This window comes from Eutrigla gurnardus (assembly GCF_963514095.1).
Source record: "Eutrigla gurnardus genome assembly, chromosome: 17".
Lineage (NCBI taxonomy): Eukaryota > Metazoa > Chordata > Actinopteri > Perciformes > Triglidae > Eutrigla > Eutrigla gurnardus.
Window position 1 is genome coordinate 5,613,737 of NC_139928.1, and position 16,106 is coordinate 5,629,842.

The 16,106-nt window shown below is 41.6% G+C and overlaps 2 protein-coding genes across 6 annotated transcripts in view; one reads left to right on the forward strand and one right to left on the reverse strand.

Moving 5' to 3' along the window:
- fhod3a (formin homology 2 domain containing 3a) overlaps positions 1-6,511 on the reverse strand; it is a 44,809-nt gene extending 38,298 nt beyond the window's left edge. For 4 of the 5 annotated variants that reach the window (XM_084032360.1, XM_084032359.1, XM_084032358.1 and 1 more), the window contains exons 1-2: positions 5,986-6,511; positions 1,041-1,150 (exon numbers count right to left, since the gene is read on the reverse strand). In XM_084032360.1, the coding sequence (XP_083888486.1) occupies positions 1,041-1,150; positions 5,986-6,150 (275 nt within the window). In that variant the 5' untranslated portion in view covers positions 6,151-6,511. The remainder of the gene's footprint in view (positions 1-1,040; positions 1,151-5,985) is intronic. The other variant, XM_084032361.1, reaches the window with a different exon arrangement.
- A 1,920-nt stretch (positions 6,512-8,431) lies between these two features.
- On the forward strand, positions 8,432-15,237 carry LOC311028307 (sodium-dependent neutral amino acid transporter B(0)AT1-like). The gene is made up of 12 exons (XM_084032775.1): positions 8,432-9,150; positions 10,899-11,039; positions 11,368-11,505; positions 11,601-11,782; positions 13,064-13,174; positions 13,250-13,362; positions 13,502-13,630; positions 13,713-13,875; positions 13,954-14,158; positions 14,396-14,555; positions 14,700-14,862; positions 14,952-15,237. Exons 1-12 carry the CDS (start codon positions 8,952-8,954, stop codon positions 15,150-15,152), a joined length of 1,905 nt encoding a protein of 634 aa, XP_083888901.1. The 5' UTR covers positions 8,432-8,951; the 3' UTR covers positions 15,153-15,237.
- The last annotated feature ends 869 nt before the right edge of the window (positions 15,238-16,106 follow it).

Sequence of the window (16,106 nt, forward strand, 5' to 3'; positions counted from 1 at the left end):
ACACACAAACCCAAAATGCACGATCACCTTTAAGATGTCTGACTTTAAAGTATAATGATTGATGAGGCTGAGATGTTGAGTACAATTAGTTTATTAATGTTTGGCATTATATAAAGTGTTCTTCCGACAGAGAGAGAGGACAGGTTTAGTCGGAAGCATCCCTCCTCAATCTTGTCAGAAGAACTGTGTGACCTTGGTTGGTTGACAGACAGGCCTGTCCAATCCAACCAGTTCTCCAAGAGCCAGACCACTTCAGAAACACACACACACACAGGCCTTTATACGCCTGTCCATCATCAGCCCCGTGGCTTAAATAAGAAACACTTTGACAAACAAATAAACGTCCACATGGAAACCGCCGCACTCAAACAGCTCTCCTTAAATGAATGGCAAGCGTTTTTGAATTGATGGTCATCATCCAAATTTCAAACATTGAGGGGCTATTTCACACAAAGTACAACTACACTATTTGTGCGTAGCTATTGTTGAACCCACAATCTACTATATTGATCACAAGACAAGCTGTGCCAGGATCTTCACTCCTATACAGTACAGCTTTCTGGGGGGGAATCATGAGGCCCAGCAGCAGATTTCCTTTTTCCATTTCTCTTGTTAAACTCAAGACCAGCGCTGCTGCTGGGAGACATGAGAGGCTAAAGAATACTTGTATGTACGTAATACTATGTGACAGTGCCGACACAAAGTGATCATGCTGTTTGGTCGAGTTGACAGGTTTGTGAACTGTGAAATTGTGTCGCGAAGAAGATCAGAATCTCAATTATTGTAAAAACACAGTGAGGGAGCTGTGGCTGTGGAAGGCAGGGCACATCTGTCCTGCTTTCCAGAGCGCGTCATACTTTCCACAAACTGGTGCTTCCAAGAAATCCATATCCAGCAGCTTGTGATTCCTCCCATTTTATAAGAATGGAGAAACTCAGCAAAGATATAGGTGTGTGTGTGTGTGTGTGTGTGTGTGTGTGTGTGTGTGTGTGTGTGTGTGTGTGTGTGTGTGTGTGTGTGTAAACGTGAATCCTCCTCACCCTGCGTCGTCCTGCTGAAAGCCCTCCAGCTCGTCCTTCTGTTCTGCCAGAGAGGACTCCAGATCCAGATAGGTGCCATTGTGGGAGAGCTGCAGCGTACAGTCATCAAGCTATGGAAAAGAATGAAACAATCTTTGGAATACAAATTATACAAATTCATCTCAACGAATGATATGGGCTATGAACTAAAATATTCAACTGTGTTGAACAAGGGCTACCTCTCCTCTGTGTCTGCTCCCCAGATAGGTTCAGGTTCAGGCGTGCTCATAGGTGGGGGTGCCGATTAACAACTAATTGGCTACACTGGCATGCAGGTGTAGCCGTGCATATGAGGAGCTGCTCCTGTGACTCCTGATCACTGACCGAGTCTTTGCTGACTTGGAGCTCACACAGACTAGTGACTTTAATCTCTTTAAATCAATCTTTTGGTTTTGCCCTCATTATTTCGGCTACCCTAGGCCTTAACAACCTATATGGATGGAAAATATGATTGGGCACTAACACATACTGGTTGGCATGTGAACTTTCCCTGGCCATGCCGTGCCCACAGGAATGACACCGGCCTCTGGGCCCACTATTCTTTGTTAGTACTCTTTACTACGTCGCTGCGCGTGTTTCACACCCTTTTTTTTAAACAATCTGAGCCCGTAAAATGAAGCCAGTTTACGGGGCAAGGATTTCAACACGAGTCGAGTGAGAAAAAGTGAGAGGGTCATATGCTTTCAGCATTACAAAGCTGTTAAGGGAATTAACTGGGGGAGACGTACAAATAAAGCTTCAGAACATGAAACCCAAACCAGAGGAGAACACGGAGAGAAAAAAAGGTTTTAGTGCATTTAAATACCAAATGTGAGAAGAAAGGTGACGCTTAAATATATGGCATATGAAGTTACAGCACATTTACGTGTCTGTGTATGTTTGTGTCTTCCCACATATATATTTTACATGTGCACATTAATGCACGTGACGGATTCTGTTTTTCTCAACAACGGACCGGTCTTGCGCCATGGTAGCACACAGAGCGGCCGACGTCAGAACTGACCCGCTACACTCTGTGTAATGAGAAACCCTGCTGAGTCCGAGACCAGGTGCACAGTAATGTATCTGCACGCCCCTGGCATTGATGTTTATGGGTACAGTCCCAAGTTGATAGCAGGTGCAAGCAGCAGCTACGACTCATAAAACGCAACATACACGATGGCGTTATTGTTACAATAAGCTTTGAGCTTTGCAACTCATCGTTAAAGCTGCTGATGTATGAGTTAGCATTTAGCGCCTGCATAGTATTGGTAGGCCGAACCTAGCCTCTGGTGTTCTGCCAAGCGCCCCCCTGACTGTCTGGTCGAGCTGCATGACGGCACTCCCAGAGACCAGCAGAGACCAGAATCACAAGACCTGCTGCTGCTCCCCGTCTGTCTCTCCTTGTCACTGGGAAACGGGGAGACGGTCTGTCGGATGGACTCACAGCATAAATATAACCTTGCTATATTTACTCTGCACTGAGGCTGCATGCACACAGGAGCTCAGGGGTGGGTGTGTCTGCAGGGGCTGGGACTTACCAAGGGGGGCTGACTGTCATCCATGTTGTAATGAACTTTGTTTTACAATAACATGGAGGGCTACTTTTTTGAATATCATCTTCCCGAATGATACATTTGCTCTGTTTATCTTTAATAAGATGCATTTAATAGGCTAGACCTCACCCTAACCCAGCTAACTGTCACTGTTCACTGATTACTGTTAATGATTGTTTTACAACCATTGTTAGTAATGCTTTAGGAAAACAGTAATATATATTTAAACATATAGCTTTAATAATTTGTCTGTTAATCTCAACAATTAATCAGTTTAAGCATTTAAAGTCATACCATATCTTTGTTCTTTGTCACATTTTTAAGCAAAGTTGTGTGTCCACCAAGAAGTTTTTTCTGAAAACGCCCAATTCAGAGCTTCAGGTTGCATCTGGTTGCTATGATACCGCGGAAGAAAATACATCGCCACAATGTGGAGTTATGTTTGTCCCGCCCATCCTCCTATGTGATAGGACAGCTTTGTAAAACGTGCCAGTGACGAAAAAAATATGCGTTGACTGACTCTACCGGTGACTGGAGGTATTTTTCCAATGTGCGACTCATGGGTTCCCCGGGGCCAGCAGGCAGTCGTGGGCATCGTGTTGGGTACCCCGGCTGTAAACAAACCCAAGCTCAGGAAAGTAAATCACACGTGTGCCATAAGCAAATGACTCATTCTGACTTTGGTTGTTGTTCTAGTTTAATCAAAGTTGTAGTCGATCCAGGAGGAATTTAATGTTAATCCAAAATGTTTTGCAAACCCATCCAATAGTTGATGAGATATTTGGACCAACTGTCCAACAATGAAGCCAACATTGCCTAGCTTGGCACCTCTAATATTAACTAGGTTTGACTAATAGGGTTTTTTTTTTGGGGGGGGGGGGGGGGGGGGGGGCTGTACAGACAGTGGGATTAATCACGGGTTAATGATGCTCTGTCCCACTTCCCTACTTTTCTGTAGAACAAAAGCATTTTTTGTCCAATCCGCTGCCATTATTCAGCATTTCTAAAATATTCTACTAATACATGACAGCATGTGTTGTCCTTGAATGAGGATTTGTTTATGTCTCCAACTCACGCTCCAAGACAGAGTCCCCCCACCACCACCTCCAGCTCCCTGCTTTCCTTTGCTGCTCTGCTTTATCTACACACATTACTCAATCATACTAACGCTGCACGGACTACAAGAAGCCCCGGCCCCCTCGGTAAGACAATACGCTAACAGCTAACCCTCGGATCGGTGTCTCCTTCTTAAAACACTTCTCTTGGGTAATAGCAGTAATGACATAAGAGAACCCATCATGCTGGACTGAGCCGGCAGAGAGGAACCGCAAGCTCTTCACACTCAAGACTGCGGGCCGGGCCAGGGAAACACTTAGTGGCTAGTATACTTTACACTCATTTAATCAAAGTCTCGCAGCAGAGCAAAGCAGAGGGGGTAGGGGGCAGTGATTACTTCCACGTTAAAACAACACCAGACCTGCTGGCGATCACTGTGGGTCGACACTTAGCAATAACCTTACATAACTTAAACGATGAGATTTCAAGACCTTTTTTTGTGTCAAAATAAGAGCCACGGTGGATTAGAGTCTTTGAAGAGTGTGGAGGAGGGTGTGTTCGACACAGCTGTAAATTTCCCAGTGTTGCTTTAATGGGAACCCTTTGGAAATGAAACGTTGAGCTGTTAATTCCAGGCGTTGTTAGTTTTTAAGGGGAATAGGAGATTTTGATTTAACTCACTGATCTTTACATTTGAACATCTTTAACATCTTCTGTGAGAGTCAAAAAGGCGTTTGGGTGAAATGGTGCACACAAACCGGTGATACACGTATTTAGCCGTGGCAAGTTAGCCCAACCTCTGTGAGTGTGTTTATGTGTGTTTGAGTCTGCAAACTGGTGCATGGTCGGAGAGGTGGAAGAGTAGATGGAGGAAGAGGTCAGGAAAACCGCGGCAGCCAAAGTGAGGAGAAAAAAAAGTGTCACAGGGATCCAGGCGCCGGCCACAGGAATTCTGGGACAAGTGACCTATACTTTACATGCAGCCCAGCCAGCCATACACAGAGCTCCGCCATCACAGCATAATAATACAGTAGGCTTTTCACAGAGAAGAGCACAGAAGGTTAAGACACAAAGACAGAAATGTCTGCTTTAACAATGAAACTAAGCAATAGCTCAGGAAATTGTCAAAACTCTTGCTAGCTTTGGCAATTTCCAATCGTACGATAACATTCAACACCCAACGTTTAGATCCTGGACAGTCTGACTGGCAAATTTCACAGTTCAGTTTCATCCCTATAATCTAAGACCAATATCCAGTTGCCATTGCGCACAGTCTTCCTTCTGATGTGAACAAAATTGCAAACATGAAACGCAGGCTGTGCCATCTGTCTGCATCTAGGTTGTAATCATAAGCTTTTCTGTGCTGTGGGCCATTTTTCATTTGTTTTGTGGCTTTTAAGGATGGGGCAGCAAAAGATCTATTTGGTCTGGAAAACCTCTCCGCTGTTGAACGATGGTTTGCCATCAGGACTGAGTGCCAGCCGCGTCGCAACTCGCTCCTTCTCTCTGTATCAAACGTTTTCATACCCAGTCAGCTTGAATTATATCACGTCTATTTACAAATGAAGAAATAAAATCACGGTGTGAGTTTGTGTCGCCCAGCCTCTCCAGTAAGAAATGTGTTGCTGCTCTTTTTAGTCTCTGGGTTTCATGGTTTGTTACACTGAAATGCACTAAGAATGGTACACAGACACTTCCTCTTTATCACACGGCCGTAATCCGACCCTCGTCTCTAAATTTGATCATCTGTGATTCAGGCTTTTCTCTGGGAACCGGAGCTTTCGCTGACTGTCACATGTATCTGGTTGCACTGAAGCCACACCTGTCACTGTGACTGTGAGTGCAAACCACATTCAGAAATGTGAAAAAAATAATATTCTCTTTGAGGATGTTTTTAGTATTGTCAACCTAGAGGTCAAAGGTTAAACTTTTAGGTTTCTCGGAGCTGGTTGGGGATCCAGCATCTTTCTCGGTGGCACTTCAGGAGAGCAAATGTACGCCTGCATGGGATAATACTGCTGTGGGCTTTAAGGGAAACTTTTGCAAACTTGTTTCAGTCCTCGGCTGGAGAGCCAATCGGTTGGGCTTTCTCAAAATAGCCTCTGAATGGTGGGCAATGGAAGTTTATTTGCAGTTGGCTTAAAGTATATAAAAAGCAGTCAAAACAACCTCATAGCCCTATTTCATAAGAATGCGTGAATCTAAGCGTGACACATATTATAATTAATATTATATTATTTCATATTAGATTTTTTGAATGGACTATATTCCCATCAAACCACTAATATATGACACAAGTGAAGTGGTCGTCCTACCTTGTGCGGAGCCTTCAGGAGCCGGTGGATGCCCGCTATCTGGTTGATGAGGGGGATGTCCTCCCTGAAGGTGTACAGCGGGGGTCTCGTCGGTTCTGGGAAATTCGTGCTGTTGAACGGATCGGTGTCGTCTAAAAACTGAACCCTGCAGACAAACGTGGCCATGGTGCATCCATGCAAGTGTCTCCTCTGAGAGGAGGGCAGCTCGCTTCAACGAGCGCTGCGTCAGCTGCGGCTCCTCTCCTGGCAACGACAACAAACCGGGTCGCCAACTGCGCTCCTGTGTCCTGGGGGGCGGGAGAAGGGGGGACTAGAAAGCCGACAAGGTTGCACAAGGAACCGGTCAGTGTCTCCTGGCTGTGGCCGTACTCGCCCTGAGCTGTGCGTTATTCTCGGAGAGGCAGGTGGCCGGTGGTAGAGGGGAGGCGGCGGCAGGCGGACTCCAGCTTGCTGCCTGCCGGAGAGTGAAGGATCAGCGCAGCTTGGGACAGCCGGTCTGCTGTCTGTCTGAGTCCCAGTAAATCCACCCCACACCCCCCTTCCCCCAATTTCTATTTTCCCCTATGTCTCATCTCGCCCTCCTCCCCCTCCCCTAACCATTGCCCCCGGTTCACTTTACCACTGGCATCCTATATGAAAGTGAACTGCACTTATGTATTTAGAAGACTTTGGGCATGTAGACTATAATGTGCACAATAACCCTGACATTAGAGAACATTTTAAAAAGCTTAAGCTTGATATACCATACAGTCATAAACTATTTTCAAGTCACTCGAATCAAGTGGTCAATATGTTAGGAGGGAAAAATACTTAAAGGATTGGTGTAAACTCACTACTATGAGTTCACATCAGAAAATTCAGATTTGCTGCAAGTTAAAGTGCAATATTGATCAATGGCGACCTCTTGTGGCTCCAACGTTTAAATGCAGGTAATACGCTTTTTCTATCTGAACCACCAATTCTACAAACTCATGCCGAGAATTGCCCTTTTTTTAACAGCATGTTAAACTAATTGTTGAATACTGTAATATGTAACCACTGTTGACCATTTCACAGATGTAAACATCCCAAATGTGTCCCAGTTCATTTCCTGTTGCAGCTGGCAGTAAGTAAACATGGACCCAAGCTGTTGCCTAGCAATGCAATTGTGCAGTAATGGCATAGTAAAGTGACTACAGGCACTTAGGGGAACATTTGTTTGGATGCAGCTGTAATTTGTTAATGGTGTTGCTAGGATTCTGAAGTTGAAGTCTCGTTACCTCAACACACTGGTTCATTTATAGCAGATGGAAACATGAGAAGAGGGAGAGCTATTTAAATGTAGCTTTACTCCGCTGTGTTGTACCTTATACTGGGAGACTTTGGCTGGTAGAGTGGGTCATCCATTCCCCAAAGGGAATGCAGGCTAACTTTTACTATAGGCCCTTTGCTGGTCACATGTAAACATCACCTGTGTAATCGAGTAAAGATCACCTGTTTGTTACCACTGGAGGGCAGAGAACTTCCTCTTTAACTACTCACAGCCAGATAAAGCTCGAGAAAACACGTCATCCACTCCCCATTACAATAATGTGCATCTTAAGTTAATGACTGTTTGTTAAGTGAAGTACAAAGTACAAAGGTGTCTTCACAAACGCTCACGTTACGTTTTCTTATCTGTTCCTCCGCCATGTTAATCCCAACCACATAAATCTATTCCCGACCATGGATCACCAACTCAAATAAATCAATGTGCTTTTAATTGGCCAAATGCTGAGTCATATGGTTGAGTTAGTATATTAAAAACATTACGTTTTGGTTTTATATAAGTCAGCAGCCATGGGAAGCACCTTCCCCTTCCCCCTTACCTGACAGCAGGTAAAGCTACACAGGTGTAGTTCTGTTAAGTTCTCTATTGTATTATTTTACAGTTTTTTTTTTTTTTTGTGAAATGTTATGTTTCATCTGTGAAATGAACACATGCACTTTGACTTGGTTTATCTTTGCCCTACTGATGCCATCATGATCAACAAGATCAAGACCCTGATGCACGCCTTTTTATGCTCCACACCCAACTGACAACAAGATGAGTCTGCTTAACTTTACTTTTTCATGTGGTCCACTGTGAAAGCTAATTATTCTATTTCTGTCATCTTGATGTTCCAGAAATGCAACAATTTTCAGATAAAAAAAAACAGGATAAATGAGCAGACATATATTTTTGCCAACAATAACAATATTTAAAAACATTAACTCTCATGTGTTATGTACAATTTTAAGCTGTAAACAGGTGTTAACAAGTGTTAACATGTAAAGTAAACACACATATTTAAGTAAATTCAGTATATAAGTGAAATCTTATTTCTAGTAATTCTAGTTCCTGGACACCTACTGACGTTATTGGGTATTGCAACAAAATAACAAGTTAACAAAACTGAATAATTATCATTCTCTGTCCCTTGTAACACACTACAAAAAAAGTGACATCATAGCTGTGCTTGAGACTTCTAAATGTGGTATTTAATAACAGTTATTAATGGACAATTACCTTCAGGTGGGATTTAAAAGTAATTAAATGCTTCAAATATCAGTTAAACTGAAGAATATGCATATTGTAGTTAAGGTCTGGTACATTTTTATTACAAAGGAAACTATGATTTTGAGTATTTGACAGTCGTTTCCTGTAAATACTATATGGAGTTCATATCTTGCCGACATATAAAAGCATATCAGATGGTGGTTAATAAATGAAGACATCAGAAGAATCTGTTCACACATACACATGCTATTCTGATTGGCAGGGATAATTTATGATGCACCACCCCTGTGCCTTCAAGAAGATAGATGAGATGGACAGATTAATGTAAAGCCATGTCACACACAGTGCTGCTGACCATAAGAGAGCACGGGCACTAACTGACAATCTCCCAGCTCCTACTGAGGAAGCCTGTCTGACATTTTGAATCCATAGACTTTGTTCAGACACCATGAGACTGGTTCTTCCAAACCCTGGACTTGAGGACAGGATCCCCTCTCATGAGGACCTGGAGAGGTTGGAGAAGGAGGAGGCAGGGGACCGGCTCAAATGGGACAACAAAGCCCAGTATCTGCTCACCTGTGTGGGCTTCTGTGTGGGACTTGGCAACGTCTGGAGGTTCCCTTACTTGTGTCAAAGCCATGGAGGAGGTAAGCTCTTCTTATCTGTCGGACTACACATGAACTAGTTCCCGTAGTGGAAACTGTGGTTCCACATGACATTTTAACTAGGTGTAAAATTGAAGAATTTTTTTTTTAATTAATTAATGTAATGATTCAGATACTTTTACATTTTGTCTGACAAATTATAATGGTTTGTTTGTCTTATCATTACATGTGTTCATAATTCATTTGGTTGGATAGAAACTATAAAACCATGTTTTTATATATATTAACACACAGGTCTAAACCATCAATATAGTGGCACTATGAAACCACGGTGCATCATCCTGAGCCTAATATCTGCACATAAGCTGGTTAAATGTTAACTCTGAGAGGTCAATGAATGCTGGGCTGTCCATTTTACAGCAAAGAATTGCTGATGCTTCGAAGGACACTACATTTTTATTTTGCAGCTTAGACTTTTAAATACATCAGCTGTGACGAAACACTGATTAACAGGAACCTGATTACTTAACTTACTCCCACGCTGTGAGGGGCATGATTACATGTAAACATAAACAAGGTTATGTTCTGAGCTGTTGCCTGGTAGGTGCTCAGATATCACTGTCACCATAGTTAGCAAACACTATATTCATATACATAGACTCTACAGCTGGCAGCTCTGTCGGCTGCTTGGACTCAGGTGTACAAGCTTTTTAAAGGTTAATGGGAATGTTGTTAGTTTTGCTAGCATGGGTCATAAACACATTGAACTGTTGACCCGATGATGGTGCTAGTTGAAAAGTGAGTTCATCCTGTGGAGGACATGCATCTCTGTGCTAAATCAAATGTCATGACAATAGTCAAGACAACACTGACTCCGTTTCCTCCCACTGTTCTTCTAAATGCATCTCTACTGGTCTATTAGCATGAGTAGCATTAGGCCCACCACAGCTGAGCAGGCAAATAGTGCAACAAAGACTCAAAGCTCAGAATGTTATTATCAGGCAAACTATAGTAATTGTTTATTGACAATTTAATCTACAATTGAATACATATGAGGGTGAAGCTTACAAAGCAGATTTGTAGTTGTTACATGCCATAATTGAGACAAAATAGGCTAAAGATAACAAAATAGCTAACATGCAGAAGTTATGTAGCCTTACTTTGGGCTACCTGAGGGGAAAGATCCTTTTTTTTTTATCTTGAACTTGCAGCGAACCCGAAAGGCAGTGCTGAGATAAGCGGAAAGCATTTCAGAAGTGGAAATGCAATTTCCCAACTATCCCTGTGCCATTAGCACAGTTGTTTAGGAAAATCTGCTCCTTAATCACACAGGGTTAACATTTAGCTCGTATTAAAGCTTCAATCCATAGTTTAATTTAATAACCCAGAAGCCAGAATGTCAAAATGGAACAGCTCTACCTCAATAAATTAAACTGATTATTCATCTTTCAAGGATCATAATTTGATGTCTGATTCAGCTCTTTTCATATCAGCTGCCTATCTAAAATGTTCCTGATAGCAGATGATCTTTCAGCCTTAAGCCATCTCCACCAGCTTCAACTTGCATTATAAGGCTGACAATGAAAGCCGATGTTGATCCCTTTTGGTTTTTGTTGCCATTACACTCTACGTGTAATTGTTCCCTCTAATGGTTTCACGTGACGTTGACATTTTGAAATGTGAATGAATATGAGGTGAAAGAATATCTAACCACACGTGGCTACAGTAAAAAAGGTATATCATTTTGTTTATGTCTCCAGTAATCTAAGTTTACATTGGTGTGTCCCCAGGTGCCTTTATGATCCCTTTTCTTATCCTGGTTGTTCTGGAGGGGATCCCACTGTTGTATCTGGAGTTCGCCATCGGCCAACGCCTTAGAAAGGGCAGCGTAGGAGTTTGGGCTTCAATCAACCCCTACTTGACTGGAGTTGGTGGGTGATTTTTAGTCCAATATGAATGTCTTGCTTTAAGTGTTTTTTTGGTTCGATACACTTTATTTCAAATCCTTGTCCACTTTACACTACTATGGAAGTCAATTAAAGCTATGGTCTACAATTTGGAAGAAAAGAAAATCCATTCAGTCTATCAGCCGTTGGCCTGCATAGAAATTGACCAATGGGAGCCATTGCTCCGGAAGGCTCCCATTGGCTCGTACCCTCCATCCAATCCCTTCGTCTCCCCTGCTCCTCGTCATCCCGCCTCGTTGAATCGTGGAACACTGAGTGTAAAACTGTTGTTTTTCCTTACCTTCTGTTACAGGTATTGCGGCCATGATTGTCTCATTCTCGATGGGCATTTACTACAACACAATCATAGCCTGGGTGATTTGGTACTTCTCCAACTCTTTCCAGAGTCCACTGCCATGGAGCCAATGTCCTCTCAATGAAAATCTCACAGGCATGTCCAGACCATATTAAAAAAAAAAACGTAATGTTCAGGTTCAGTTTTATTAATTCATGATCTATCAAAAAAATGTCTCCTCCCTTCTGCAGATCTAGTGTCAGAATGCAAACGTAGCTCTACAGTGGACTACTTCTGGTACAGAGAGACATTGAACATCTCAGAGACTTTAGAGGAGTCTGGAGGTCTGCAGTGGTGGATGGTGCTGTGTTTAGCTGCTGCTTGGAGTATGCTCTATATCTGCTGCATCAGAGGGATTGAGACAACAGGCAAGGTAGGGCATCTATGGCATCAATGTTGCATAATGTGGCAGCTGTGCGAACACCAAGTTCGAATGCTTATTTGGGTTGTCTCTGCACACATGGAGTCAGAACATGTCTAGCCTGGCTTATAGGCTGGAGGGAGGAGGCCAACAATTAGAAGGCATTTGAAGTTAAATACAAATTAAAGTATTGAATTTGGAGATATTGCATATAAATTGGTTACCACGTGGTACTGTGTAGCTATTAGAAATGTTGAATTTGTGCAAAATGCAAAAAGCCTCTCACATAGGCTCTGTTCACTGTTATATAATTGATATTGCTTCTTCTGTAACGCTGTTATGCATCTTCATGCTGACTATTCTATTTTGTAAAATGCTGCACGTTCTGCTGTGAAATCACATCTACATGCTGCTTTACTGATTTTCAAGTTGCTCTCAATAACAGATTCATTCTTACTGAAGATAAAACTAAAATGCTTTTCACCAGAGCCAAACTATTGATGAATATCTCTTTATACCTGCTAAGAACAGTACAAATATTATAAATTATATATAAGTGTAACTTTTAAATACCATGAAAGACGAGGCAACTTTCTTATCAGTATTTGATGAAATTGTATACCTGCATGCTTCAACTGCGATTCTGAAGACCTTGGATGCTGTTTATCGCTCTGCACTTAGATTTATTACTGGAGATAAATAGCATACTGATTGATATTTATCTGAGATTGGGTGGCCCGTTCTCTCTGTGAGGTGTGTGTGTTAGTGTGTTATTTAACTACAAGATTGTGACTGATTTCTTTTTTTTTTTTATTGTGGGTCTTCTCAAACAACATTTCACTAAGTGTGAAAATCCAGTTTTGTGCACCTATAACATGCTAAAGGCTTACCTCATTATCCTTAGGGAATTCATTTTTTGTATCTATTTTACTTCCAGTTGTTCTTGTTTTAGTAGATTAATTTGCCTTAAATTATAAATAGCTTTATTTACTATTCAATTTCTTATTTGTGATCAGGCTGTTTTCACCCACTTCCTAAGCTAGTCTAAAGTCCAACACGGTACATAACACGCGTTTATCTCCTGATCTCATTCTCGGCAAGAAAGCAGATAAGTGCTTAAGATAAGAAACTTTAAATTGGATTGCAACAGGTTTTTAGGAAATGTGGTCTTGTTTTTTATTGAGAAAGTAAACTACTAAGAACACCATACGTGTAATACAAAAATTCTTGTAAAATATATATATATATTTTTTCTCTCTTTCTTGTCTTTAAAATTGCTCTCTCTTCTCTCAGGCTGTGTACATCACCTCCACTCTGCCATACCTGGTGCTCACAATCTTCTTCATCAGAGGACTGACTCTGAAAGGATCTGTCGATGGAATCAAGTTCCTCTTCACACCAGATGTGAGACATTTAATTAATTCCTCCCTGCCATTAGCAAGGAAGATGTATCACTCAGATGACATTATCGATTTCTAGCTAGATGAGTTGATGAACCCATCGACGTGGTTGGATGCGGGAGCCCAAGTGTTCTACTCCTTCTCCGTGGCGTCTGGAGGTCTCATCTCATTCTCCAGCTACAACCCAGTTCAGTAAGTACATGTCAGGTGTGTGTGGCATCCAATCACTGAATCAAGTGCTGTGAGGTTGACATTTCATATTCAAATGTAAAAAACATTTACTTGATTTACAAACAATGTATAATAAAACTATATTTTGTTTTTCTTACAGCAACAATTGTGAGCAAGATGCTATTATTATATCCATTATTAATGGCTGTACTTCTGTTTATGCTGCCACTGTCATCTACTCCATCATTGGCTTCCGGGCAACAGAGCAGTTTGATACCTGTCTTAATGAGTATGTCACATTAAATCTATTTAATCAAGGCAAAAGTAAAAGTAAAAAGAAATGTAATGATGAAATGAATGTCCTCTTTCAGAAACATCATGATGCTACTGAATGCATTTAATCTGGCCGAGGGGTCCGTCACAGAGAGCAACTATGATGAAATGCTGCAAAATCTCAACAGCACAATCTCAGGATCGGAGGTCATTCAGGGGCTGGACCTCAGCACCTGCAACCTGAGGACTTTTCTAAGTGAAGTATGACGTTTTGGAGGCAGTGTGATGTTTTTATTCCTTTCTCGAGCGTTGACGGCTGATTGTGCACTTGTATTCCAGGGAGTGGAGGGAACGGGTCTGGCCTTTATTGTGTTCACAAAGGCCATCACAGAGATGCCTGCTTCTCCCCTCTGGGCCGTCCTCTTTTTCCTCATGCTTTTCTGTCTCGGGTTTTCCACCATGTTTGGAAGTGTAGAGGGAGTTGTGGTTCCCCTGCAAGACCTACAGATCTTCCCTAAGAAGTGGCCTAAAGAGGTGCTCACAGGTAAATTATCTTAAAGACCCATGTGGGTTACTTTGCACCACACCTGGATTTCACACAACGCCTTCAGATCATGAGTCGGGGGTCACGTATCAAACGAAAATACATCTTGACGGGCTTCAAGTAAGACGTTTAAGATAGAGCCCCAACCAATCAGCTGAGAGTACATACAATTCTAAAGTGGAATGAAGGTTAATTACTATGTCAACAGTGAGTTATTCTGTGTTGTTTGGTTTTTAGGGATTGTCTGCCTCTCAGCCTTCCTGATCGGACTAATCTTTGCCCTGCGGTCTGGTAATTACTGGGTAGCAATCTTTGACAGCTATGCAGGCCCCATTCCTCTGCTCATCATCGGCTTCTGTGAGATGATGGCTGTAGCCTACCTGTATGGAATCGATAGGTAAGATAAGACTTTGCTCAGCACATTTTGCCATAATGAATCCCTGGAATGGAGTAACAGTGTTTGAATACGTGTCTCTTAAATCCAGTTTCATACAATCAAGTTTTTCATCAAGTCCTGAGTCAGATCTTCTTTCTTTGACAGGTTCCTCAAAGATATTGAGTTCATGATTGGACACAAACCCAACATCCTCTGGCAGGCCGCATGGACGGTGGTCAGCCCCCTGATTGTCTTTGTCATCTTCGTGTTTTACTTTGTCAGCCAAGTCAGTGCCAAACTGACATACATCACCTGGAATCCAAGCTATGTATGTTTTACAACTGCTGTTAGCTACATTCATCCAATACATTTTTCAATAAATGTGTATAATTTTGATATCTTTTTATCATGTCACAGGAAAACTTCCCAGTGTTGGAGACATTACAATATCGCAGCTGGGTCTACGTTATCATCTTCCTTCTGGCTGGAATTCCTTGTTTAGTGATCCCAGGATTTGCTTTGTACAAATGTTTCCAAAGACGCTGTTGCAAGAGAACCATCAATAAACATGAGCTCAACAGCGTATCTGCCAATGTTAACATGTATGACACTCACTAGATTGACAAGAACATGACATGTTACTAGACAGATGTGACCTCAATAAAACGAGACCCATGCTAAACTGTTTAAGGCGTGAGGAATAGGCATTTTTAAATTTGATGAGTAAAAAAATTGCCAGTGCAGTAAGGATGACTTTTTCATGTGGGGTTTACTATGTTTGTTCAAATGTGGTTTGTTGAAGTGATTTCATTTTCAGATGTGTGGTTAAGTATTTTTTTTTTTTGTGGTGACAATGTGTTAATGAAAGTATATAGTTTAAAAAGTATATTCTTTGAGAATGGTATTTTGTGTTCAGGCCACATGATACACTGCAAAAAAAATGAAATAAAATATGTTCAGGACTTTGATAAAACATATGTCACAGTTGAGCACATTAAAGGTTGAAAGCTTCTCTGTGGAGTTTGCATGTCTGTATGGTTGTCACTGGGTGCTCCGGTTTCCTCCCACAGTCCAAACTCTATATTGGCCTAAAGTGTGAATGTGAATGTTTGATTGACTGGCAACCTGCTCAAGATGGATATCCTTAAAACAGCCTTTGGTGGCTGCTACAGATTAGACTACAGACCACTTTGTAAATGCCCACACTCGTCTTCTTGGTTAATAAGTGCATCAGATTATGGAAGTTCATTTCCATAAACTTTAATAAAGTTTCTCATTATTTTTAGATACTAAGTCAATATTTTGAGAAGGTTTCTAATTATTTTAAATGGGCTTCCATATTAGAGGGAATACTAGAATACTGAAAAGGTTTCTATGCACACTATATGCACTGAAAGTTCCCTTCCTCTACTTTGTAACAATTACTACTGAAACAATAAACATGAACATTTTTTTAGCATTTGAATTCCAAATCCAAACATGGACAGCTTGTTCCTGCACAGAATGATACAATACAATAAAACATTGAGATTTTTCAAGGACTGGAAAAGGCGTAGCCTGATAGTTAAGATA

Excerpts from the sequence above, each read along its gene's own strand:
- LOC311028307 (XM_084032775.1), top strand. The coding sequence starts at position 8,952 with ATGAGACTGGTTCTTCCAAACCCTGGACTTGAGGACAGGATCCCCTCT. Across the intron at positions 11,783-13,063 it reads GGATTGAGACAACAGGCAAG|GCTGTGTACATCACCTCCAC; the intron begins GTAGGGCATCTA and ends CTCTTCTCTCAG. Across the intron at positions 13,876-13,953 it reads TGAGGACTTTTCTAAGTGAA|GGAGTGGAGGGAACGGGTCT; the intron begins GTATGACGTTTT and ends CTTGTATTCCAG.